We start from the raw sequence: 19,768 nt of genomic DNA on the forward strand, positions 1-19,768 counted from the left end.
CTTAGGAAAGAAGATCAAATCAAATCCCTTATTCTTAGAAGTGATATACACGGCCCGAAAAATCCTACTTGGGGAATAAGTCACGAACCCCCCATAAATAGGGGGAAGGATGGCTAGCATTACATCTTCGGCTAAGACTAACAACATGATTTTGGCATATCATATTATTAGTTTGGGGGGCTTGATGGTGTACCCACCTTCACCCAGAATAAAGCCTCACCCTAGGTAGGCTTAAAGGTCACCCAGGATATCACATAGCCTGGGGAAAAGAAGATAAACATGAAAAGATACGATCATATCACTTCCTTAAATAAAGGAGATCGTTACCAAAGATAAAAGACGCGTGAGAGACTTATTCTCCACGAAAAAGCAGCTATAAAAGGGGGAAAACCTTAATCATTATCATTATGCCTACTACGGGAAAAACCCTAAAACACATACACGATCTACGGGCAAAACCCTAAGAGATCTAAACATAACTAAACCGGCGTACAAGGGAGGAAGACTCCTACCAACAGGGAATCGCCGTCCAACCCATCAAACACTTCTAAATCCTTTAACCTAATCCATTGTACAAACAATAATAGACTCGCATCATGCCATAAGCTAAGTGTAGAACTCACTCACATAGCTAGCTCAAAGGAGGAGATGACACCTAAACTTATAAACCACCAACCAATCACATACTTGACTAATGTGAGATCATATCACAAGTAGACATGAACCATTTGATAACAAGTTTTATTAGAAATTTTTTACTTTCTTAAAGTGTCCATATCATTGTTTAGCTAAATATAAATGAACCATTGTTGTCTATTGAAGTAAATCGTCCCCACATCAGACGATGGAGAGTGAAATTTTGACTTTTAGCCTCTGTGAATCTGTGATTATTCTGAATTTTGATACAATGAATTAATGAAATGATTTCTTACCTTAGAAAGAAGTCAAAATAAACTCCCAATTTCAATTTTTACCCTTCAAATTTGCCGTTGTTTATTTTAGCCTTGCAATTTCAATTGATACTACCCTAATTCTAATAGTCTATCAGTAAATTTTAGTCTTTTAAAAAATCTATAATGTAAAAAACTATTCAAAAGCTTTTTATTTTGTCACCTTAACAACCCACTAAGTTTAATCCATACAAAAGTTATATACTCTAATGAAAGGTTTTTATGGAGCTTTTTTTCTCTCTTAAACAAAAAAATATTGTTGCACAAAAAGTTGAGTATTCTTAACTTTTATCTCAAAAAACGCATTATCTCTAATGATAAATACTTTTAAAAGACTTTTTTTTTTTTTACCTAAAAAGGCTATTGGTCAACCTTCATTAACCTTCATTGAAGATGTCTTTATACTTATTTTACTGTAACAATCATTGACCTCCCTTCATGTATTAAGGAAGTAAAGTTAAATCATTTAAATGCTACGTGAACAAAAAATTAAAAAATAAAGAAAATACACCACCTAATATATATAGTAATGACTAAGGAGTGCTTTCTGCACTTTTTCTTTCGAATTATTCTTGGCTCTTTTGTCTCAAGATGACTCTGGTTTTGGTAGACCACTACGTAGTTGGATACTTGAGCTCCCTTAGTCATTAAGCTAACCAGATGATAGTCCATAAAAAAAAAGAAGCCATCTACAAATCATTTTGGTATTTTCTTCCAAACAAGTATACATTATTTAGTTTATTTTTGTATATGGTATTTCCTATTTTTACATATACAACCACTTTTACTTAACGAAAAAAGATTACAATAATTGGTGTTCAATCTGCGTTTTGAAGTCGAAAAAATTTAAAGGTTCAATGTTTGTTTTACTTAGAAACACTTTTCACATTAATATCTAAAAAACACGAGAAGAATTGAAGTTTTCATTTGGTGTATTAGACTGTTCCTTATAAAGGCGCTGGCGTGCGTCCGAAGCCGTTTGTCCATCTGACGCTATTAGCACGACGACGTCTTCAGTCGGCATCCGAGGGTTTATGCTTTATTTAGACCCATGTCCAGGTCGAATTGTGGGTCCCAAATGCGAATTAATAGCTATGAGAATAAAAAAAATAGAAAAAACATAGGGTATTATAAGGAGAGAGATGTTCTTGAGGTGTTCTAAAAGAAAGAAAAACTGACATGACAAAAAAATAGTAAAAAAATTGAAGAAGAATAAAGGCTTATAAACATCTTCAAGCATGTTTATGACACTTATATGTTGATGGGAGGAATTAATTCAAGGTTAAAATTTTGTGTATGGGTGTAGGCTAATGTTTATTTGCGGATTTACATATTTTAGGTTTTTTCAAAAATTCTAATTAAATACGAGTATGTAATATAAATAAAATATTCTACCTTATAGCCTTTAAGTAGATATTAGACCCGTGTTACGATATTATTAATATTAGATTTCATACATTTAATTCATAAATGCTTATAATTTTAAAGATATACGGTTTTAAGTGTTATACTTTGCAAGTTATAATACAGTAATCACAGGTTCGTCACTGTGATTATTAGTTAAGACACATTTATGGAATTGTTTGTCGTAGTCATTTCATAAGACACATGCTATTACAATTCCACTATTATATATTTTTTTAAAACTAGTTGTACTCATAATATAACATTATTATAAAGATAACTAAGAATTAAAATATAAACAAACTTGTGATCATGTGATTAACATTTAAGTATATGTCTTTGACCATGATGTGGACACATAACACGAATAGGTTTAAGGAATGAAAATCCTCATTTTTTCTGCCCCTCAAATTGCAGCCAATCTTCTTAACTGCACGCACTTCTGTTTTTTCTATTCCATCCCATTCCATTCTGGGACAGGCGACTAATCCTCGCTTCTTCCACATTGATTCTCCCACTCGCATCGGTTTTGGCGTATCGAAAGAGTGCTCCACGATAATCTGCACGTCTACCGTGGAGACCATACCTACAATCACCCGCAATGGCAGATCCAGATATTTAAGTGAGAAGGGGCAAAAAAAAAACTTACTTGGCCATGAACATAATATAGTCTAACCAATTACTATACTTCCCAAACCACTCCACATAAAAACGTCTTTTCTTATTCCCTATAATTCTCATTGGGAATGTATGACCACATGGTTGACATGGTCCACTAACCCAATATTTTCTTTTTATTTCATCTCTTTGATTAGAACAATAATCCAAAATATGTATCCCAGCAATGGGATCCAATGGAAGATTATACAAATCAACTAATTTAGGCATTGTAGGTGTAGAAATTTTTGGTGGTCTTTCTATATTGCTAGTCATATTATTTCACATTATAAACATTCATTTAAAGTTTGTTATATACCTATTTCATAAAACAATTGTATTTTATTATAAAATCTCAACCCGTTGCTTCCAAAGCAGTCCCTTTTATAAAGTAAATATTTTCTATATTTGAAATAGATCGCTTAAAACTTTAAATATGTCTTCGAGTTCCGAAAATTGTCTCGTCATTAGAAGTTGTTAGATATTCTTTCCACGTTCCATCATAACTTTCACTAAAAATAACTCACTTTCCATCCTCTTGCTCCTTCCCCCCTTTTCAAAGAAACTAGAAAACATTCATATATAATATAATTCAGAGGGAGGAGATATATTAATTATCCCAAAACCACCATTAGTTATGACCTCCGATACTACTATCATCAATGGCAACCATCATCAACAAATCCGTCCACCACCGTCACATTACAACAATCGCAACCCACACACACGACACCACAACCAACAACATTACTATCCAAACTCAACAACCACGTCATCTTCAGCCTCAATCAAAGGTTGTTGTTGTTGTCTTTTTCTTCTCTTTTCCTTCCTCGCCTTACTCGTTATAGTCGTTATCCTCGTTATCTTCCTAGCTGTCAAACCAAAAAAACCCGAATTCAATCTCCAACAAGTTGGCGTCCAATACATTAATCTAGCTTCCAATAATGCTCCTCCTTATTATTCTTCACCAAGTTCAGCATCATTATCACTCGCAATTCGCATGTTATTTACCGCGAAAAACGATAATAAAGTTGGGATTAAATACCAGCAATCGACGTTTAACATAATGTACCGTGGGATTCCATTGGGCCGTGGGACGGTAGCGGGTTTTTATCAGCCTGCACATAGTGTTAGACAAGTCCAAACCACGGTTTCTGTGGACCGGGTCAATTTGTTGCAAGCTGATGCTAGTGATTTGGTTAATGATGCCGTGTTGAATGACCGGGTCGAGTTACGGATCATGGGTGATGTAAGGGCTAAGATTCGAATCATTGGCTTAACCTCACCAGCTGTTCAGGTAATTTTATAATTAGCATTTTTAATTTTTAATTACTAATTTGGCTACACACTTTACTTACATTGGTTTATTTCTTTTCTGCTTTATTGCTTTTTGTTAAAAGTCTATCTCATATTTTCATGTTATAATGTCCCTTTTTTTGCTAATGTGCGCTTGTTAAATAATTTCTGTGTGTTGTTTTATGTTTTGTGTATAGCACCCTTAATTTGACTTGTTATTTGTATCGATATAGATGTCTTATCAAACACATGTATTGATATATATACCATCATGGTTCATAGGTTAATTTCATAGCTTTTAGTACGAGTAACTTTTATAACTGTCTTTATTTTAATGATTGTAGCTTTAAAAAAGTTGAAACCTTGTTGTTTTAGTGATGAGATTAGAACAGAATGAATTGTGATCTGACGTTGATTTAGTAGGATTAGCACAATAATAAGCCAATAATTAAGTAGCTAGTTATATACATTACGATATGATACAACTCTACATTTGTAAGTTAGTGGTACTGGTACACGTCACTTATTTTTTTTTACGACAAATTAGGATTATTGATGGAACACTGACCTATCCGATCATCTTCCCTTCCCATTCCCATTGGTACATGATGTTAAATGTGGTTTAATTATCCCGGCTATTAATCATTTGACAAGTGCATGCAAATTAGTTGTTAATTGGTTCCTTATCTAGTTCTTATTTGTACTATAGTTTTTATTTTAAGATTTATCTGTATAATCGACTAGTGTTTATAAGTTCTTAGTATCTTTGTAGGGGTTTTGGTTTACAGTATCTCCCTTGGACCATGTAAACTCTTTATAATAATAATGGAAAAATTAACACCTCTCCCTCACACTAAAAGTGGCGTGTTCTAAATTTTTAAAATTTAATCTTTTCAACTTTGACATTTTATAATTTTCTATATCTCAATGTTTTTTATACACCGTCGAAGACAGTATTAAAACTCAAAACCAGTGAAAGACGACATTAAGGGCTTCTTATCTACCAATAAACTAAAACATGATTAAAGATTTTTCAATCGACATTTGGCTTATTCTTTAGGCGACAAGTGTTTTTTTGATTTCCCAATTTCAAGTTACCTTATTAATATCAAATACTAATCTTTAATAATTAATATATTATTGTTTACATATTTAAATAAATTTCAATATTACTTACATTAGGATACCCATTATTACGATTTATTTACATATCCTCCAAATATTTACGGCTTTGGAAAGAGAAAAAATAACATAAGTAAATTTACAACATGACTACGATAAATCTACCAATAAACCAAAACATGATTGACATATTTTTGTAATAACATGTGACATAATCCTTTATCGACACGTGTCTTTTTAGTTTATTTATTTTATTAAGTTAGCATTTTTTATTGTATATGGATTCAATTGCCTTATTAGACTTAAAATTAAACTTTAACTTTTGGTTTATAGATACAAAACACAATATAATATTATTTGATTGATCGTTTTCTTATTAATAAATTTGTCTTTTTTTTTTCTCAATTCTTCAACTCATATTTACTTATATTACTTAACATTTCAAAATTTTGAGTTACAATCCGAAAGCACAAGGATGTTTGCCGTCGTCTACTATGCTTACAAGTTTCGATTTTGATGTGATTGTAAATATTTAAAGTAAATCCAAAACTCTAACTAAACATATACGAGTATTATATTTATCATTACTGTTTATTATAACTTAGCTTTGATAATTGGTTTACTTTAACCACAATTTATTTTATACTCACCAATTATGTATGAGGCATATTTGAATTTCTTTATGATACAATCTATATAGCTACCGTACATCGTACGGGTATTAGGACTAGTAAGTTTTATATAATACGAAAAATATATTTAAGGTCAAAATTTTTAAATAAAAACTTTAAATATTTAAAGTACAACACAATTATGATGGGACACGAAAAGTATATATTTTCACATTAACATATAATATATATATATATATAGGATAGAGATCAAATAAGAAGATATCTTAAGGAGAGAAAGGAGCAAATGTTCGTTTTTTATTTTTTTTAGCTTCTTTTCTTTAACTTTTTTACCGTTTTTCACTTTTTTCATTCTCTCTTTAATTAACCAAATTCATATAAAAATTTTAAAATTTTTTTTAAAATATTTTTTTTCCAAAGGGCGTAACCCGTAAGCTATAGGCGAAGCTTCTCAGAATATGACGGAGCCATGATAGCTAAGGGCAAAACCCGTTAGGTAGATCACCCTATCACCGATCACCCCCTATGACCTATCATCCTTAATGACCTATCACTCCCACCAGCTACCCTTTATTAATATCCTTAAGGGCGAAGCCCGTACCGTACCCTTACATGTATAACTCACTAACTCGGGTTAGATTTTTTTTTTTTCTAATTTTTTAAAAAATATTTTTATGGATTCAGTTAATTAAAAAAAGAATGAAACAAGTGAAAAAATATCAAAAAAACAAGCTAAAACAAATAAAAAACGGATCTTCTCTCTTTTCTCTCTTTAAAAAGCTTCTCTCTGGATCTCTACCCTATATATGTATATATATATATATATTAATTATTGATGGATAATTGTAGGCAGGACATGTAGTGGTAGGTCAATTGCAAAAATAATGTTAGCAACAAGTACCTAGTTTTCGATAACTTTCGGGCACCATAAAAGAACATGTTAGGTAAAATCAGATTATGTGACAACATGTGGTTTCTAATTACTATATCATTAATGGTGAACAGTGTCACATGTCATGTGGCGCTGTTCTATTGGTCTCGCCTGTATCTTGTGTTTTTTCCAGATTTTGTCATATCGGATTTCGTTAAGGTTATTTTTTTTTCCGGTTTTTCTTGGTTTCCTACATAGTTTTTTTGCTTTTGTGTTTTCTTTCTATTGGTCCACTTATACCCCGCGTTTTTTCGGATTTTGCTATATCGGATCCCGTTAAGGTTATTTTTCTTTCGGTTTTTGTTGGTTTATTACATAGTTTTTTTGCTTTTGTGTTTTCTTTCTATTGGTTCATCGTATACCCCCCATCACTATTTAGATTTTGTCATTTTGGATCCCGTTTGGGGTTTTTTCTTGGTGTTCATCATAGTTTTTTGGCTTTTGTGTTCTGAATTAATATATTGGAAACTTTTACACAAAATTTATTTTTTCCTTTGTTATTTCTATTTTCGTTAAGGTTATTTATCTTTTGGTTTTTCTTGGTTTTTTGATACCTTTTTTTTTGCGTATATGATCTCTTTTATTGGTTCATCATATACCCCACATTACTATTTAGATTCTGACATTACGGATCTCATTTTGAGTTTTTTCTTTCGTTTTTTTTGGCATGGTTATCAATAGTCACCATGCTTATTAAAACTTGACACGTCGCATCGGCTATAAAGTGACACATCGCACGTTTCCTATATTTTGGATTTTGCCACATTGCATCCTGTTCGGATTTTGTCACGTCTTTTTCTTTTTTAATTTTGTTTTTCGTTTTCAGATTTTTTATTACGGGTTACTTCTTTTGTTTTTTTCACACTTTTTAATTGTCATTCAACCTTATTGTGATACACACCGTACCACTACTTGCATTTTGCTATATCGCATCCACCTGATATCTGAATTAATATATTAATATTTTTGTCATATCACATCTCATTCAGGTTTCTACTACGGGTTACGTTTTGTTTTCTTACATACTTTTAAACAAACATATTAATGACAAAATTATTTCTATTAAGCTGTCGAAAATTCACGGCATATATACTAAAATAACGAACCGTTTTAACAAAGGAATTGAGACCCCACAACGCGGGGTCCAAAATTTTCTAGTATATAAACAAACCCGAATGAGGTACTTACTTATGTATAAATTATAGATATTAACTAAATCCCATGAAAAAGTATACTCCAAATTTGCCTCCACTCCGCCCATATATAAAGATACACCTTATACGGATACAAAAAACTAAAGACCATGATAATAACAAATTATCTGTACTACTAAGTTTAGATTTTAGAAATATGTGCTTAAAATTGGGCTAAATCGATCCATTGAATATATCAAACGTGTATATCTTATATTTTATATCTTTTTATCGATCTTTAGATCTGTCATGTGTTTAAAGGAGTTCAAAAATGAGAACTACTCTTTCCCCGGTTTTGCTCAAACTTTTTTTTCTTTTTCTTTTTTGCTAGATTAATTGATTTTCTCGTACAATTTGATTAGTCTCTGAACTTTGGTCGACTAGAGAAACAAATATCAATTCTTAAAATAGACAACTTTTTACAATTTCTAAGTGGAATAATGTGTACATATAGCAGTGTGTAGAGTGAGGAATGTTTCCTCATATATAGGTTAAGTGATGGTGGGCCCATTGTCACATGACTGTAAATTTGTCACCGCAATCATTGGGAGTGGGTGGCGTGTGTATTCTTTCCAATAATTCATATGTTCTATTTTGAACTTGCGATATATTCATATATTACAATTTTGTATGCTTGCTTGCTAATTTCCTCATATATGTTATTCAGAGCTTTTAATCACTTATTGCGTGCAATCAAACTTTGCAAAACTGTAACTTGTAAGCTACTTTTGCACGTAATAAACTAGAGTAGAAACTAGTAGCTAGTAAAAGTGGTGCATTTTTAAATGTTTGAGCATAGGATGCCTCGTATAATACCTTTAACTTTTTTATAATAAATAAAAAAGGTATAATTGATCTAACTTTGAAAATAAGCTATTCTTAGAGGATCTCAGGATCCAAAGTAACTTTAGTAGGGGCAACAAGGATACTTGTCTTTCTTAGGTATAACGATAACTTTATTTGTAGTGTAGCAGTAGTATCCGAGTTGACTCACCAACTATAAAGTCGTAAGTTCGAGTTCTGTCTTAGGAATGTGTGGTGTATTACAAAGTAGTATTTACCTTGAAAAAAAAAGATGAAATAAATTCATGACACGAGCATTGACTGATTGAAGATGCTTTCCGGCTTAGTCTTGGAGTTGTGAAAGTAGGTGTTATTTCTATTTATGCAAATGGGCCAAAGTATGACTGTATTGAAACGGGCCTCTATGTGGTGTTCATCGGCCCAACAAATAATAGAATCAGCCGTTCCATTGGGGCCTTGGGGGAGATTCCACCACAATTGAAAGAAAGTCTAGAGGAGTTAATATTGATCACCATGGGAGCCAATTTATCAGGCGATTGATTGGACACCAAGGTAGAGGGTAAAGGGTTACTTAGGTTCCGATTTAGGATGGTAACATGGGGGATTAGTCAGTGATTTCTGGAGGCGAAGGCGATGGCATTATGGGAACAGACACATCATATTTGTCACACTTGAGGGAAAATCATTAATTGCCAAGAAGGGTTTCTAGGTTGGAGACTAGGAGCCTTGTGTGCGAGTTGATTCAACATCACAAGACCAGACCCAAGATCGAGAACAGTATCAGACCATTGGAAGAGGATTAAATGAGGCAACAAAAATGATACAATTGGGGTAAGATTCGAGGAGACAAAGCTTGAGGTTGGGGCTAGGTGCTGGGGCTTTTTTTTCAACTCTCTTCCTACGAGCTTTTATTTTAAAGACCTTTCGGGACTTTTAGGAGCTTTTTGGGGCCAGGGCTTTTAAATTCGAATGCGTTTCCAAACAGGGCTAATGAGCTTATATTTAAAAGCTCGGGGCTTTTAAGCTCTTAAAAGCCCTTAAAAGCCCCTTGCCAAACAGACACAAAGGCGATGAAATTTGTTTTTGAGAGTAGTGTTCTGGGTTTGTTTTACTTAGCCCATGAAAAAAGCCCGTCAAATAAGGCCCAAAATCTAAGTCCATTGACTGTTTTGGGCAGCCACATATCCTTTTACAACAATAATAGAAGAGAGAAAGAGATTGAAAAAAAAAAGAGAGATTAAGTTCCATTAGCCCGTTTTTACTCTGCAAGCAAAACATACAACCATAACTCCAACGGGTGTCCGGTTTGATTCTAAAAAATGACTACTATATAGACTTTAGCTCTAGTGATATGTGTGATGACGTATTTTTAGATTATAATCTAGTTCTTTGGTTGACATTTTATATAATTACGTGTGAAATTTATGTTGTGTGAATTGTGTAGTTATCGTTCTAAACAAATTACTACTATATACACATATACACATATGTATGTATAGACTTATAAAATTGCAATGTAGTGGTCAATAGCATTATATAATCGACCAACCTAACTTGAATAATGTGAAAAATGCATGCTTGCAGGTCTCGATAGATTGCACAATAGCAATTAGCCCCAAAAAGCAGTCTCTTATTTACAAGCAATGTGGATTTGATGGTTTGCAACTATGACCAAGTCTCACCAAGTCTCACCAGGACCAAATTAGAGTAAACTTAATGATGTTCAAACCATTCCAAATCGGTTCTCTTTTCTTTAGGTGCAAATTATAGTGGAGTCATCAACACCCAGTTGGAAGCTATTAAAGAAAAGAAAAGATTCAAATTAATTTTTCTTTTCTTAATTATTAAGGAATATTTTCACTTTTCTTATCACAAAATTTTAGAAATATTAAAGCACTAAACTAATTGGGATCCCATGCCGAATTGGCTGATTTTAGCCCACAATTTTATTCTATGTATATTCATACTTTTATACTATATTATTTTTTTATCTAACTAAGAGAGAATAATTTTTTATTAGTTGACAATTGTGAGAGAATGTCATATAAGATTTTTCATTATGTGTCAAACTTACATTAATACTCTAATTTTAAGCATTTCTTTAAAAATTATTCTTTATTCTAATCATCATTAACTAATAATAAAAAAGTAAAAAGTAAAAAAACAATTATATATGTAATAAATCTCTTAATGAACGGTTGGTGGATATGTAGTATTATTTTAATAGTTTAATTTATTTTAACACATATATCACTTAATCTCTTAATGAATTCTCATTTTTATTTATTTATTTAAAGTGCTATATTTATATTGTCATGTATCATCTTAATCATCAATTTAAATCATAATCCTAATTATTAATATTTATTTTTTTCTATTTTATATATGAGTACAAAGATGTTTATATATATTATTAGTCCTAATATCCGTGCGTGATGCACGGTATTCATAATTTATTTTACAATATTTATTGTGTAAGTTAATAAAAAAAATTCATTTTATTCATTTTGTTTCCAATTTATTAAAACAAAATAAAAATTTATGCTAGATGTTTTTAGTGTTTGGGTAGTATCTTTCGATGAGGATGTGATTTTTTTTTTACTCCGTATGAAAAAAACATAGTTGTTTGTACATGGCAAATAAGCTATCAAACAAATAACGAATTACTAAAATATGAAATACAATAATAAGTCGTCTTATGAAATATAACAAATATAAAAAATATTGTATGATCAAAACAAAGAAACTCATCTTATTGACGATCATGTACATATGTAAATACACTTTGTTAACTGTATAGGTTTTTGTCTTGTTATTTATTTGGGTTAATTGTTTAGGAAGTACTTTAACTTTAACACTTTTGTTATTGTGAGGCTCCAACAAATAAAAGTTCTATTTAAAGGTCTAAAACTGGATAAAATTACTATAATGGGATTATGACCTGCTTATGCTAACACGGACCTTTTTTCTTTTTTTTTTTACCGGTCATAGTTTTTTTTTTTACAAATCATCTACCAAATATATAAGCATTATATAGATACACAAACTGACCAGTAACATCAACACATATATATATATATAGATGTATAGATATAGATACTATACTATACGCAATCACAAAGATAGATGTATGTAATTTAATCCAATCTATATAAAGATCAATCGACAACTCTGATATACAAAATTCATGTATGGATATACTTTCATCACACATAAATTCTCAATTTAGATTCCCATCTCTTTACATCTCAAGAAATCAAAGTCACAAATTTTCCCATTTTCATATAATGAAAACGATAATAAATGAAGAAGAAAAAAAATTTAATAAAGAAATCACACAAATGAACAACCTGCTCGTTTTTTTTCGGTGACAACGGTGGAGTTGAATGACAATGACAGCGTAGATGGTAACGGCGGCGTTCAGGCTTATGGTGATGGCAGAATTAGTTAGAATTAGGCGGCGACGGGTGTAAAGCAGCATGTTTAGGGTGTTTCGATTGTGGTTGACCAGCAGTAAGGTGGTCGGATCTAGGCGGTGAAGGCGGAGGAGTGACACCGGAGCCTTTGATGTTGACCCCTGAAAGTTTTTCTTAACTTCTTTTTCTTGGATACGTTTTTTCCGATCTACACACAAGCTTCCCGTTGACTTGAATCCGGATTTGGAGGCGGTGATCGTGCTGAACCCGATCCAGTAGAAAGTTTTTCGATTCCAAAGTTTTTCGATTTACATTTTCAGATATATATGTTCGTATCTACAGAAATATCTATACGTATGCATATACAGTATTTTGTAATTTTGTATAGATATAAGTGTATGTTCGTATCTATATTTGTTGGAGCCTCACAAATAGATATGCATGAGTTTTTATGATGTTTGGCGATGGTGTTTCAACTTCACGTTTTCAGATCTATATGTTTTTATTTATATTTGTTTTCCTAATAGTATTGCTATAATGGTGTTTGCTTGTCAGGAAGAAGATTTACATGGTATCTTAGTTGGTAATTTATGTGGCATTATATAATCAGATATTTACTTAAATAAGTGACATGGAATATCCATGTAAGAAATACAAGACTTTAAAATAAACAAAAATGATTTACAAATACTTTTTTAACTGTCTACTTGTACGGAGCCTCACTATAGTAATTTTATCCGGTTTTATGCCCTCAAATAGAATTTTTTTGTTGGAGCCTCACAAAAGCAAAAGTGTCAAAGTTATAGTATTTTTCAAACAATTAGCCCTATTTATTATTATAAATAAATTATAGATCTTCACTAATGTAATTTAAATATATTATTATTAAAATGCCGTTCAGAAGAAATAAAATTTTAGTACTAAAATATAGATATAGATAGATAAAATATAGATAGATTGATAGATATACTAATACTTGATTGATTCCAAATATGTAGATGTATATTCCATTACGACATATAGCTAGATATATATACTTTGATAAATATATATTACTTAACTAGGTCTTTTACCCGCACGATGTGCGGATTTTTTTTAAAGCAATATAATAATAAACTATATTATGAAACATGAAAAATATAGTGACCTTTAATCCTTGGATGATAGATTATGTAATGTGAACTCCATGCATTATGTTTTAACATACAAATAGACCTAAATTCAGGTTGAAATTTGGCATTGAGGATTTTAGCTATACTTTAAAGAATTGTTATAGTTGGTCGAATACTCGCGACATACAATTAGGTCAACAAAACAAAACAATGAAGTGTAGTGTAGACCTATATGTAAAGTTGAAACACACGAATTCGATTTATTAGAGTGTCCAGAGTATATGATCAAGAATTAGGTGAAGATGTCTGGACTCTGAACCAACCTATTTTGATACATCTATTATCGTCTATTAGTTCATATAGAGTATATTATTTCCACATCATGATGATTGAATCTTTTGACTACATAGAGCTTGATGAATGTTTAACTATTTGTTAAATAACAATTATATACATACACAAAATAAAACTTAAAAAAAACCCCTTTTATAGAATTACAAATGTGATTAGATTATATTACCATTCATCCTAAATACATACAAATGGAATCAATAACAAATGAATTTTGTAATCGTACGTACAATTCTAACAAATATAAGGATTTAATAATATAGAATTTGTAATCGTACGTACAAAGTGACGATTTTATTTAAAATAAAAATAAAAATAAATAAATAATAATAACAACAATAATAATAATAAAGGGTATGTAAGAATTTGTGGATTTGTAATATTCTTGCCAAATTAATATTGATCAATCCCATAAATATATTGTTTTTCATATATGATATATCTAATTTTATAGTTTCTATATTCTAATTTATACTATATTTTCTATAAAAAAAAAAGATTGATAATTTAAAAAAAAAAACATGGAGATGGCACATAGGATAAATCTTATGTGGCAACATTTAAGCATATCTTTGATTTAAGGAGGATGACTTAAAAGGCTAGGATTCCTACTGTTTTAATATTTATATAGATATTGTTTGTATTTGATAGTTATAAGGTAACTTCAAATTAAAAATCTAAAACAGACACGTGTCTTTTAAAGAATGAGCCAATTATTACTTAAAAAATAGATCAATCATGTTTTAGTATATTGGTAGATACTAATTTTTTTTTATTAATTCAACAATAATTTTTGTTTTTACAATGAGATTTTTTATTATATTATGTTTTTCTTTTTGAAAGTATTTATTATATTTATATTTAATGAATATATATTATACATTTTTTTTATGATTTATAAATATGTATACTTATAATTAGTCATGCTTTAACATATTTGACGTATATCATATATTCATAAACTATAATTTTATTATTTGAATCAGTCGTAATCTGACAAATTTTAATATTATCATAAAGTATGAATAATAATTTAACTATCTGTTATTGTATTTTTTATTTATGTTCTCAGTCAGTACCGCACAACGTGCGGGTTTAATCTAGTCACTTATTAAGTAAATTCATGTTTGATTTTTAACATTCAACTTAAGAGAGAGCCCATCTCTAGCACCGTTAGGCGGCCCAAGTCTGGTTACGAATTTCCGCCTATATATACAACAAGAAACCCTCAAAACCCCAAGAGAGAGCAGATCAGCAGCCCTAGTCAACTACTACAAACACTAGGTCGAATTTTGCAGATTTCTAACACCTTTTAACCTTCATCATCAACCTAGATCTATACTATTATTTTACTTTATAGTTGGTAAACAATGTCTTTCATCTTTTCAGACTTTGTTATTCCTCTAAAAATGTCAGGCTAGTAGGCTAAATACTTGTTTGGATCGATGTGATCATGTAGACGTTTAGTCATCTTATTTTATTTGTTAGACATGTTGGATTGTGTTTACTGTTTGTCATAGATCCATGGTTGATGAGTTCTTCATATTGTTATAGGTTCTATATCTGAATATATTAGTTTAGTTCTGATGGTTGTTTATGATCATATATTATGAGTAATATGCTTAAAACACAACAGAGAGACTTCCTACATGCATGTTTTGCATAAAATACACAAGATTTTGGCAAATACTTTTACACTATTCAGCCAAGAAAACTCATTAATAATTATGCAAGAAAACTCATTAATAATTATGCAAGAATTACTAGAAACAAAATAGACTACCAAACTTCATAGCATTGTTGCATAAAAGTTTCCTAGAAGCTCTCTTAAAAGCAATTCAAAGCCACACATGATAACTTGTAGATAAAACCCAGAAACCAGTTGTAGTAACCTGTAAAAATCAAATACAACTTAAAAATTAGTATTAATATATGGGAAAAGTGAATATATGACTATCATGTACCCAAGCTTAGGTCTAGATCCCCTCACATATCAATATTTTAATATTTGTTATAAAATTAATAAATCACATGGCCCCCATGATTTTAATGGTATAAAAAAATAGCATGTGAGGGGTTCCATATCCAAACTTAACTACATGATAGTCACATATTCCCTTCCCTCTTAATATATATATATATATATATATATATATATATATATATATATATATATATATATATATTCAGAGACTGATATGGCTATATACTTTGTTAGAATCCATTTGAACACAATTTACTTGTAAATGGCCCATTTTACTTGTGAAAAGAAAAAGAGTTACGTACTTTTTTCGTCCCTATGGTTTATCATTTGATCACTTTTTGTTTTTGCCGTTAATTTTTGGCTAAAATCATCCCCGTGGTTTGCATTTCGTCCCTGCCGTTATGACTTTGCCGTTAACCCTTCACATGCAAGTCACGTGAGGGGCATTTTTGTCTTTTCACCTATTTAAGTGCAAAAATCGTCCCTGTGGTTTTTTGTTTTTGCATTTTTCATCCTCTCCGTTAACAAAAATAAAATAAAAATGGTAACAACTTATCCAAACAAAACAAGAACCGATATATACATATATAATTGAGAATCTACTCAATCACATTCAAATGCAAACACGTACATATAATGTTTTAAATACATGTTTATACCGGTTGGTGTTACCGGCAATACCGGTATTGGGGTGGTACTCCGGTACAACTATTTCTGGAATTTTTTATATTTTTCGTTATTATCGTTCCGGTATTCTCATTTTTTATTTTTTGAAGTTTTTAAAAAAATTATCTTTATAATATTTTAATGTTATTTTTTTTATTTATGAACTTTAAAACTTATATTTTATAATAAAGTACTTATTTGATATTATTTTTGAGTGGTAATAATTATATTTTGACAATTTAGTCAAATTATAGTAATTTTTATAACAGTTTTATAAAATAAATAAATAAAATTAATTAGTCTTACCGCCGGTGTTAAATTACATCTTCATATGTATGTATATATAGGTTTTTGATTTGAGTTTGTTTTGGTTTTTAATTAAATTCTTGTTTGGAGGTTTGTTAAAGTTAAGGATGAAAAATGCAAAAACGACAAATTATAAGGACAAATTTTGCACTTAAGATGGATGAAAAGACATAAATGCCCATAGGTTAACGAATCCAAGGACGAAATGCAAACCACGGGGATGAATTTAGCCAAAAATTAATGACGAGAACGAAAAGTAATAAAACGATAAACTACATAGAACGAAAAAAAGTACTTAAGGAAAAAATTCCAAGTATGTTCAATTCCTCAAAATTCTCCCTAGTGTTTTAGGTCAACCAATATTTTTGACCCGTGAACCATCCCACCCATATTGGCCCACCTTCAAGTAAAAACAAACACATATATTGATAACCAACCTTGAGCATCTTGGTTGCACAATCACGTAAGCTTTTCAGAGATGGACTTGAGTTCTAAACCTTTGCTGATGCTAATGAAGGCAAGAAGCATGTTAGTTTGTGACCATAATTAACAGCAGCACGTCACTACTACACTCGTCTATCAACCAACGACTGCTTACAAGCAACTAAACACTAAATCAACTAATTTATGAGCATAATTGATAGCAGTATAGCACAATGACATTACTATGGAATCAAATCCTGTTATGAATTTAACACTAATTTTTCACCCAACAACTGCTTACAGATAACTAATCACTAAATCAACTCATTTGTGAACATAAATATAGGACAATGACACTATTACATAAATATGAACTTAACACTTGATTTTCAGGTACTCGACCCACTGCTTATAACTAATCACTACATCAAGTATTAAACAACCTTCAAAATTATTTGCTTCAAAGTAGATTACTGCAGAATTAAGCTTCTGAAATAATCAAGCATGCATTTTAGTAAAGGTGGCTTTTCGGCCCAACGTCTTGTAAATGGATCAATTTCGGCAACCTTTGGTTTTTGGTGAATCTAATGAAAACCATAAGAGAAGTAACAGCTTAAAAAATAAAGAGGTCAAATGGGTAAGAATTTCCAAAGTGTGCTTCTATTGCATACAAACTCCTAAAAATATATTATCCTCCACCAATCAGTGAAAAGAGTGTTGTTAGGAGCGTGTAAAAGTGGTACCAAGAATCACAACCCCACTATCACAGTAGCACAGAGGAGAAATGGCAAAATAAGTTTCGACAAGGATGACAGGAAATAGTTTTTAGTATTAATTAATAAAAAATTATAGCATGATGCAGGCATGTAATAGACTTTCAGCCACTTCCCAACCTTTTCAGATGATCTTTTAGCTTGTTTTTATAGATTTTTAGATTACCCAACGTACAGTTCCATACTAAGTGTCCGCATGTACCATGTCAATACTAAAGCATCAAAGAATTCGATATTGATCTCAAAATCATCGCTTACACAGAAAGCTAAAAAGAAGTCTTTGAAGAAGGACCAGCGGCGAAAGTACTGGATTCCCCCGCAAGTAATACACCTTCATCATCAGTAATTGAGATATCCGAGAACCTCTTGGCAAGCAAATTGCTTTTCATTGAATTCTGACTAAACATGCTATTAAGCTTGTTATGTTCAGTGCCAAAAGGAGGTCCTTCATCAACGGTTGTATCAGATCTAATTAGTGGGGATGGTAAAACAAGAGACGGTATAAGAGTTCCATCTTTGAAGATTCTTTATCCTTGTCTGACAAACTGATTCACAAAAGATGGACGCATATGGAATGCATTAAGTAGCTCAGCTTAATTCATCGAGACTTGGTAGTTCCTTCCTTAACGAGTCTACGGAAAAAAGATCTGGAGAATCTGTGATCTTCCATTTGTTATACAGCTTCGAAAGTTCAGGGTTAGGCAAATCACAAACCTATTGATCATGACATGTAAGCATAATATGTGACCATATATAATCTCGATTATCACGATCCTGATACAGTTATGACCTAATTGGTAGAGAATTAAAGTAACCTGTTATAGAGGGTACTAGCCACTTACTTCTTCTGGGAAGGGTTGACAAATATCTCGTAGTTCCTCATTTGATGAGTGCACTTTAGAATTCATTCGAATAACTGTGTTCTGTCTTGTGTTAAAAGGGTACGGAAGTACAGCCCCAGGCACATCAATATCCTGTGTTTGGGTTAAAATAGGTTAATTTATGGTAAAGGTCAAAACACAAAGGGTGCTGGTCAATGGTTAATTATCCACCAATAATAATATAATTACCTCTCCGTAATAATCGAAGTGCTTGAATAGCCTAGAGTCAAATTCCCTAGAAAGAGCTACAATATCAGAGCATTCAGTGTGCCCAGCCACAACGTCATAACGCAATGTAGTGTGGGTCCATGCAGAGAGTATCAGGATTGTATAGATAGATTTTATCATTCTGAACGGCCTCAGGATAAATTAACTCCATCAGTGCAAGATCGTCATAGGTGAGCTGCCTGAAAAATAAAGATAACCACATATAAGATGTAGTTAGAATGTAAAGTTTCAAAAAAAAGACTTCAAAACAATTGTTCAAAAAAACAGTAAATAAGAAAAAACAGTAAAAAAAGCTGGCCGGCCCCTACTATACCTTCCTATATATGCGTATATTAACATGGAGGCATAAGTTATCGTATATAGGTAAACCCTCCTGGTCATCAAGCATCGCCAGAGAAAGTAGCATAGTTAAGAAAAGCTCTGAAAGTTGTTCGAATCTGGTAATCAAACAAAAATAAAACTAAATAAAAAAGATTAAGAACTTCTAGTGAAAATTTCAACCCGTTTACTGGCGATACAAAGATATGTATGGAATGCTGGTTGAGGGCATTTAATCAAACACGGAAATTTGGGTGCGCAAACAGCCTCATATTCACTTGTCCCGCTTATGAATAATGTTCATGATCGAGATTATTATGT

General features: G+C 31.3%; 2 protein-coding genes across 3 annotated transcripts; one reads left to right on the plus strand and one right to left on the minus strand.

The window, feature by feature from the left end:
• The first annotated feature begins 3,497 nt into the window (after positions 1–3,497).
• Positions 3,498–11,004, plus strand: LOC122598109 (NDR1/HIN1-like protein 10). The gene is made up of 2 exons (XM_043770713.1): positions 3,498–4,308; positions 10,574–11,004. Exons 1-2 carry the CDS (start codon positions 3,649–3,651, stop codon positions 10,658–10,660), a joined length of 747 nt encoding a protein of 248 aa, XP_043626648.1. The 5' UTR covers positions 3,498–3,648; the 3' UTR covers positions 10,661–11,004.
• A 4,599-nt stretch (positions 11,005–15,603) lies between these two features.
• LOC122598490 lies at positions 15,604–19,560 on the minus strand. 2 transcript variants are annotated; one of them, XR_006323635.1, is made up of 5 exons: positions 19,443–19,560; positions 19,091–19,308; positions 18,279–18,994; positions 17,262–17,332; positions 15,604–15,760 (listed from the first exon to the last, which is right to left on the minus strand). XR_006323635.1 is itself a non-coding variant. In XM_043771084.1 (4 exons), exons 2-4 carry the CDS (start codon positions 19,247–19,249, stop codon positions 18,609–18,611), a joined length of 417 nt encoding a protein of 138 aa, XP_043627019.1. In that variant the 5' UTR covers positions 19,250–19,308; positions 19,443–19,560; the 3' UTR covers positions 18,066–18,608. The 2 variants fall into 2 exon arrangements, 1 of the variants encoding a protein (XP_043627019.1); XM_043771084.1 differs by lacking the exons at positions 15,604–15,760; positions 17,262–17,332 and having other exon boundaries at positions 18,066–18,734; positions 18,863–18,994.
• Positions 19,561–19,768: the final 208 nt, after the last annotated feature.

This window comes from Erigeron canadensis, chromosome 4 (genome assembly GCF_010389155.1).
Source record: "Erigeron canadensis isolate Cc75 chromosome 4, C_canadensis_v1, whole genome shotgun sequence".
Lineage (NCBI taxonomy): Eukaryota > Viridiplantae > Streptophyta > Magnoliopsida > Asterales > Asteraceae > Erigeron > Erigeron canadensis.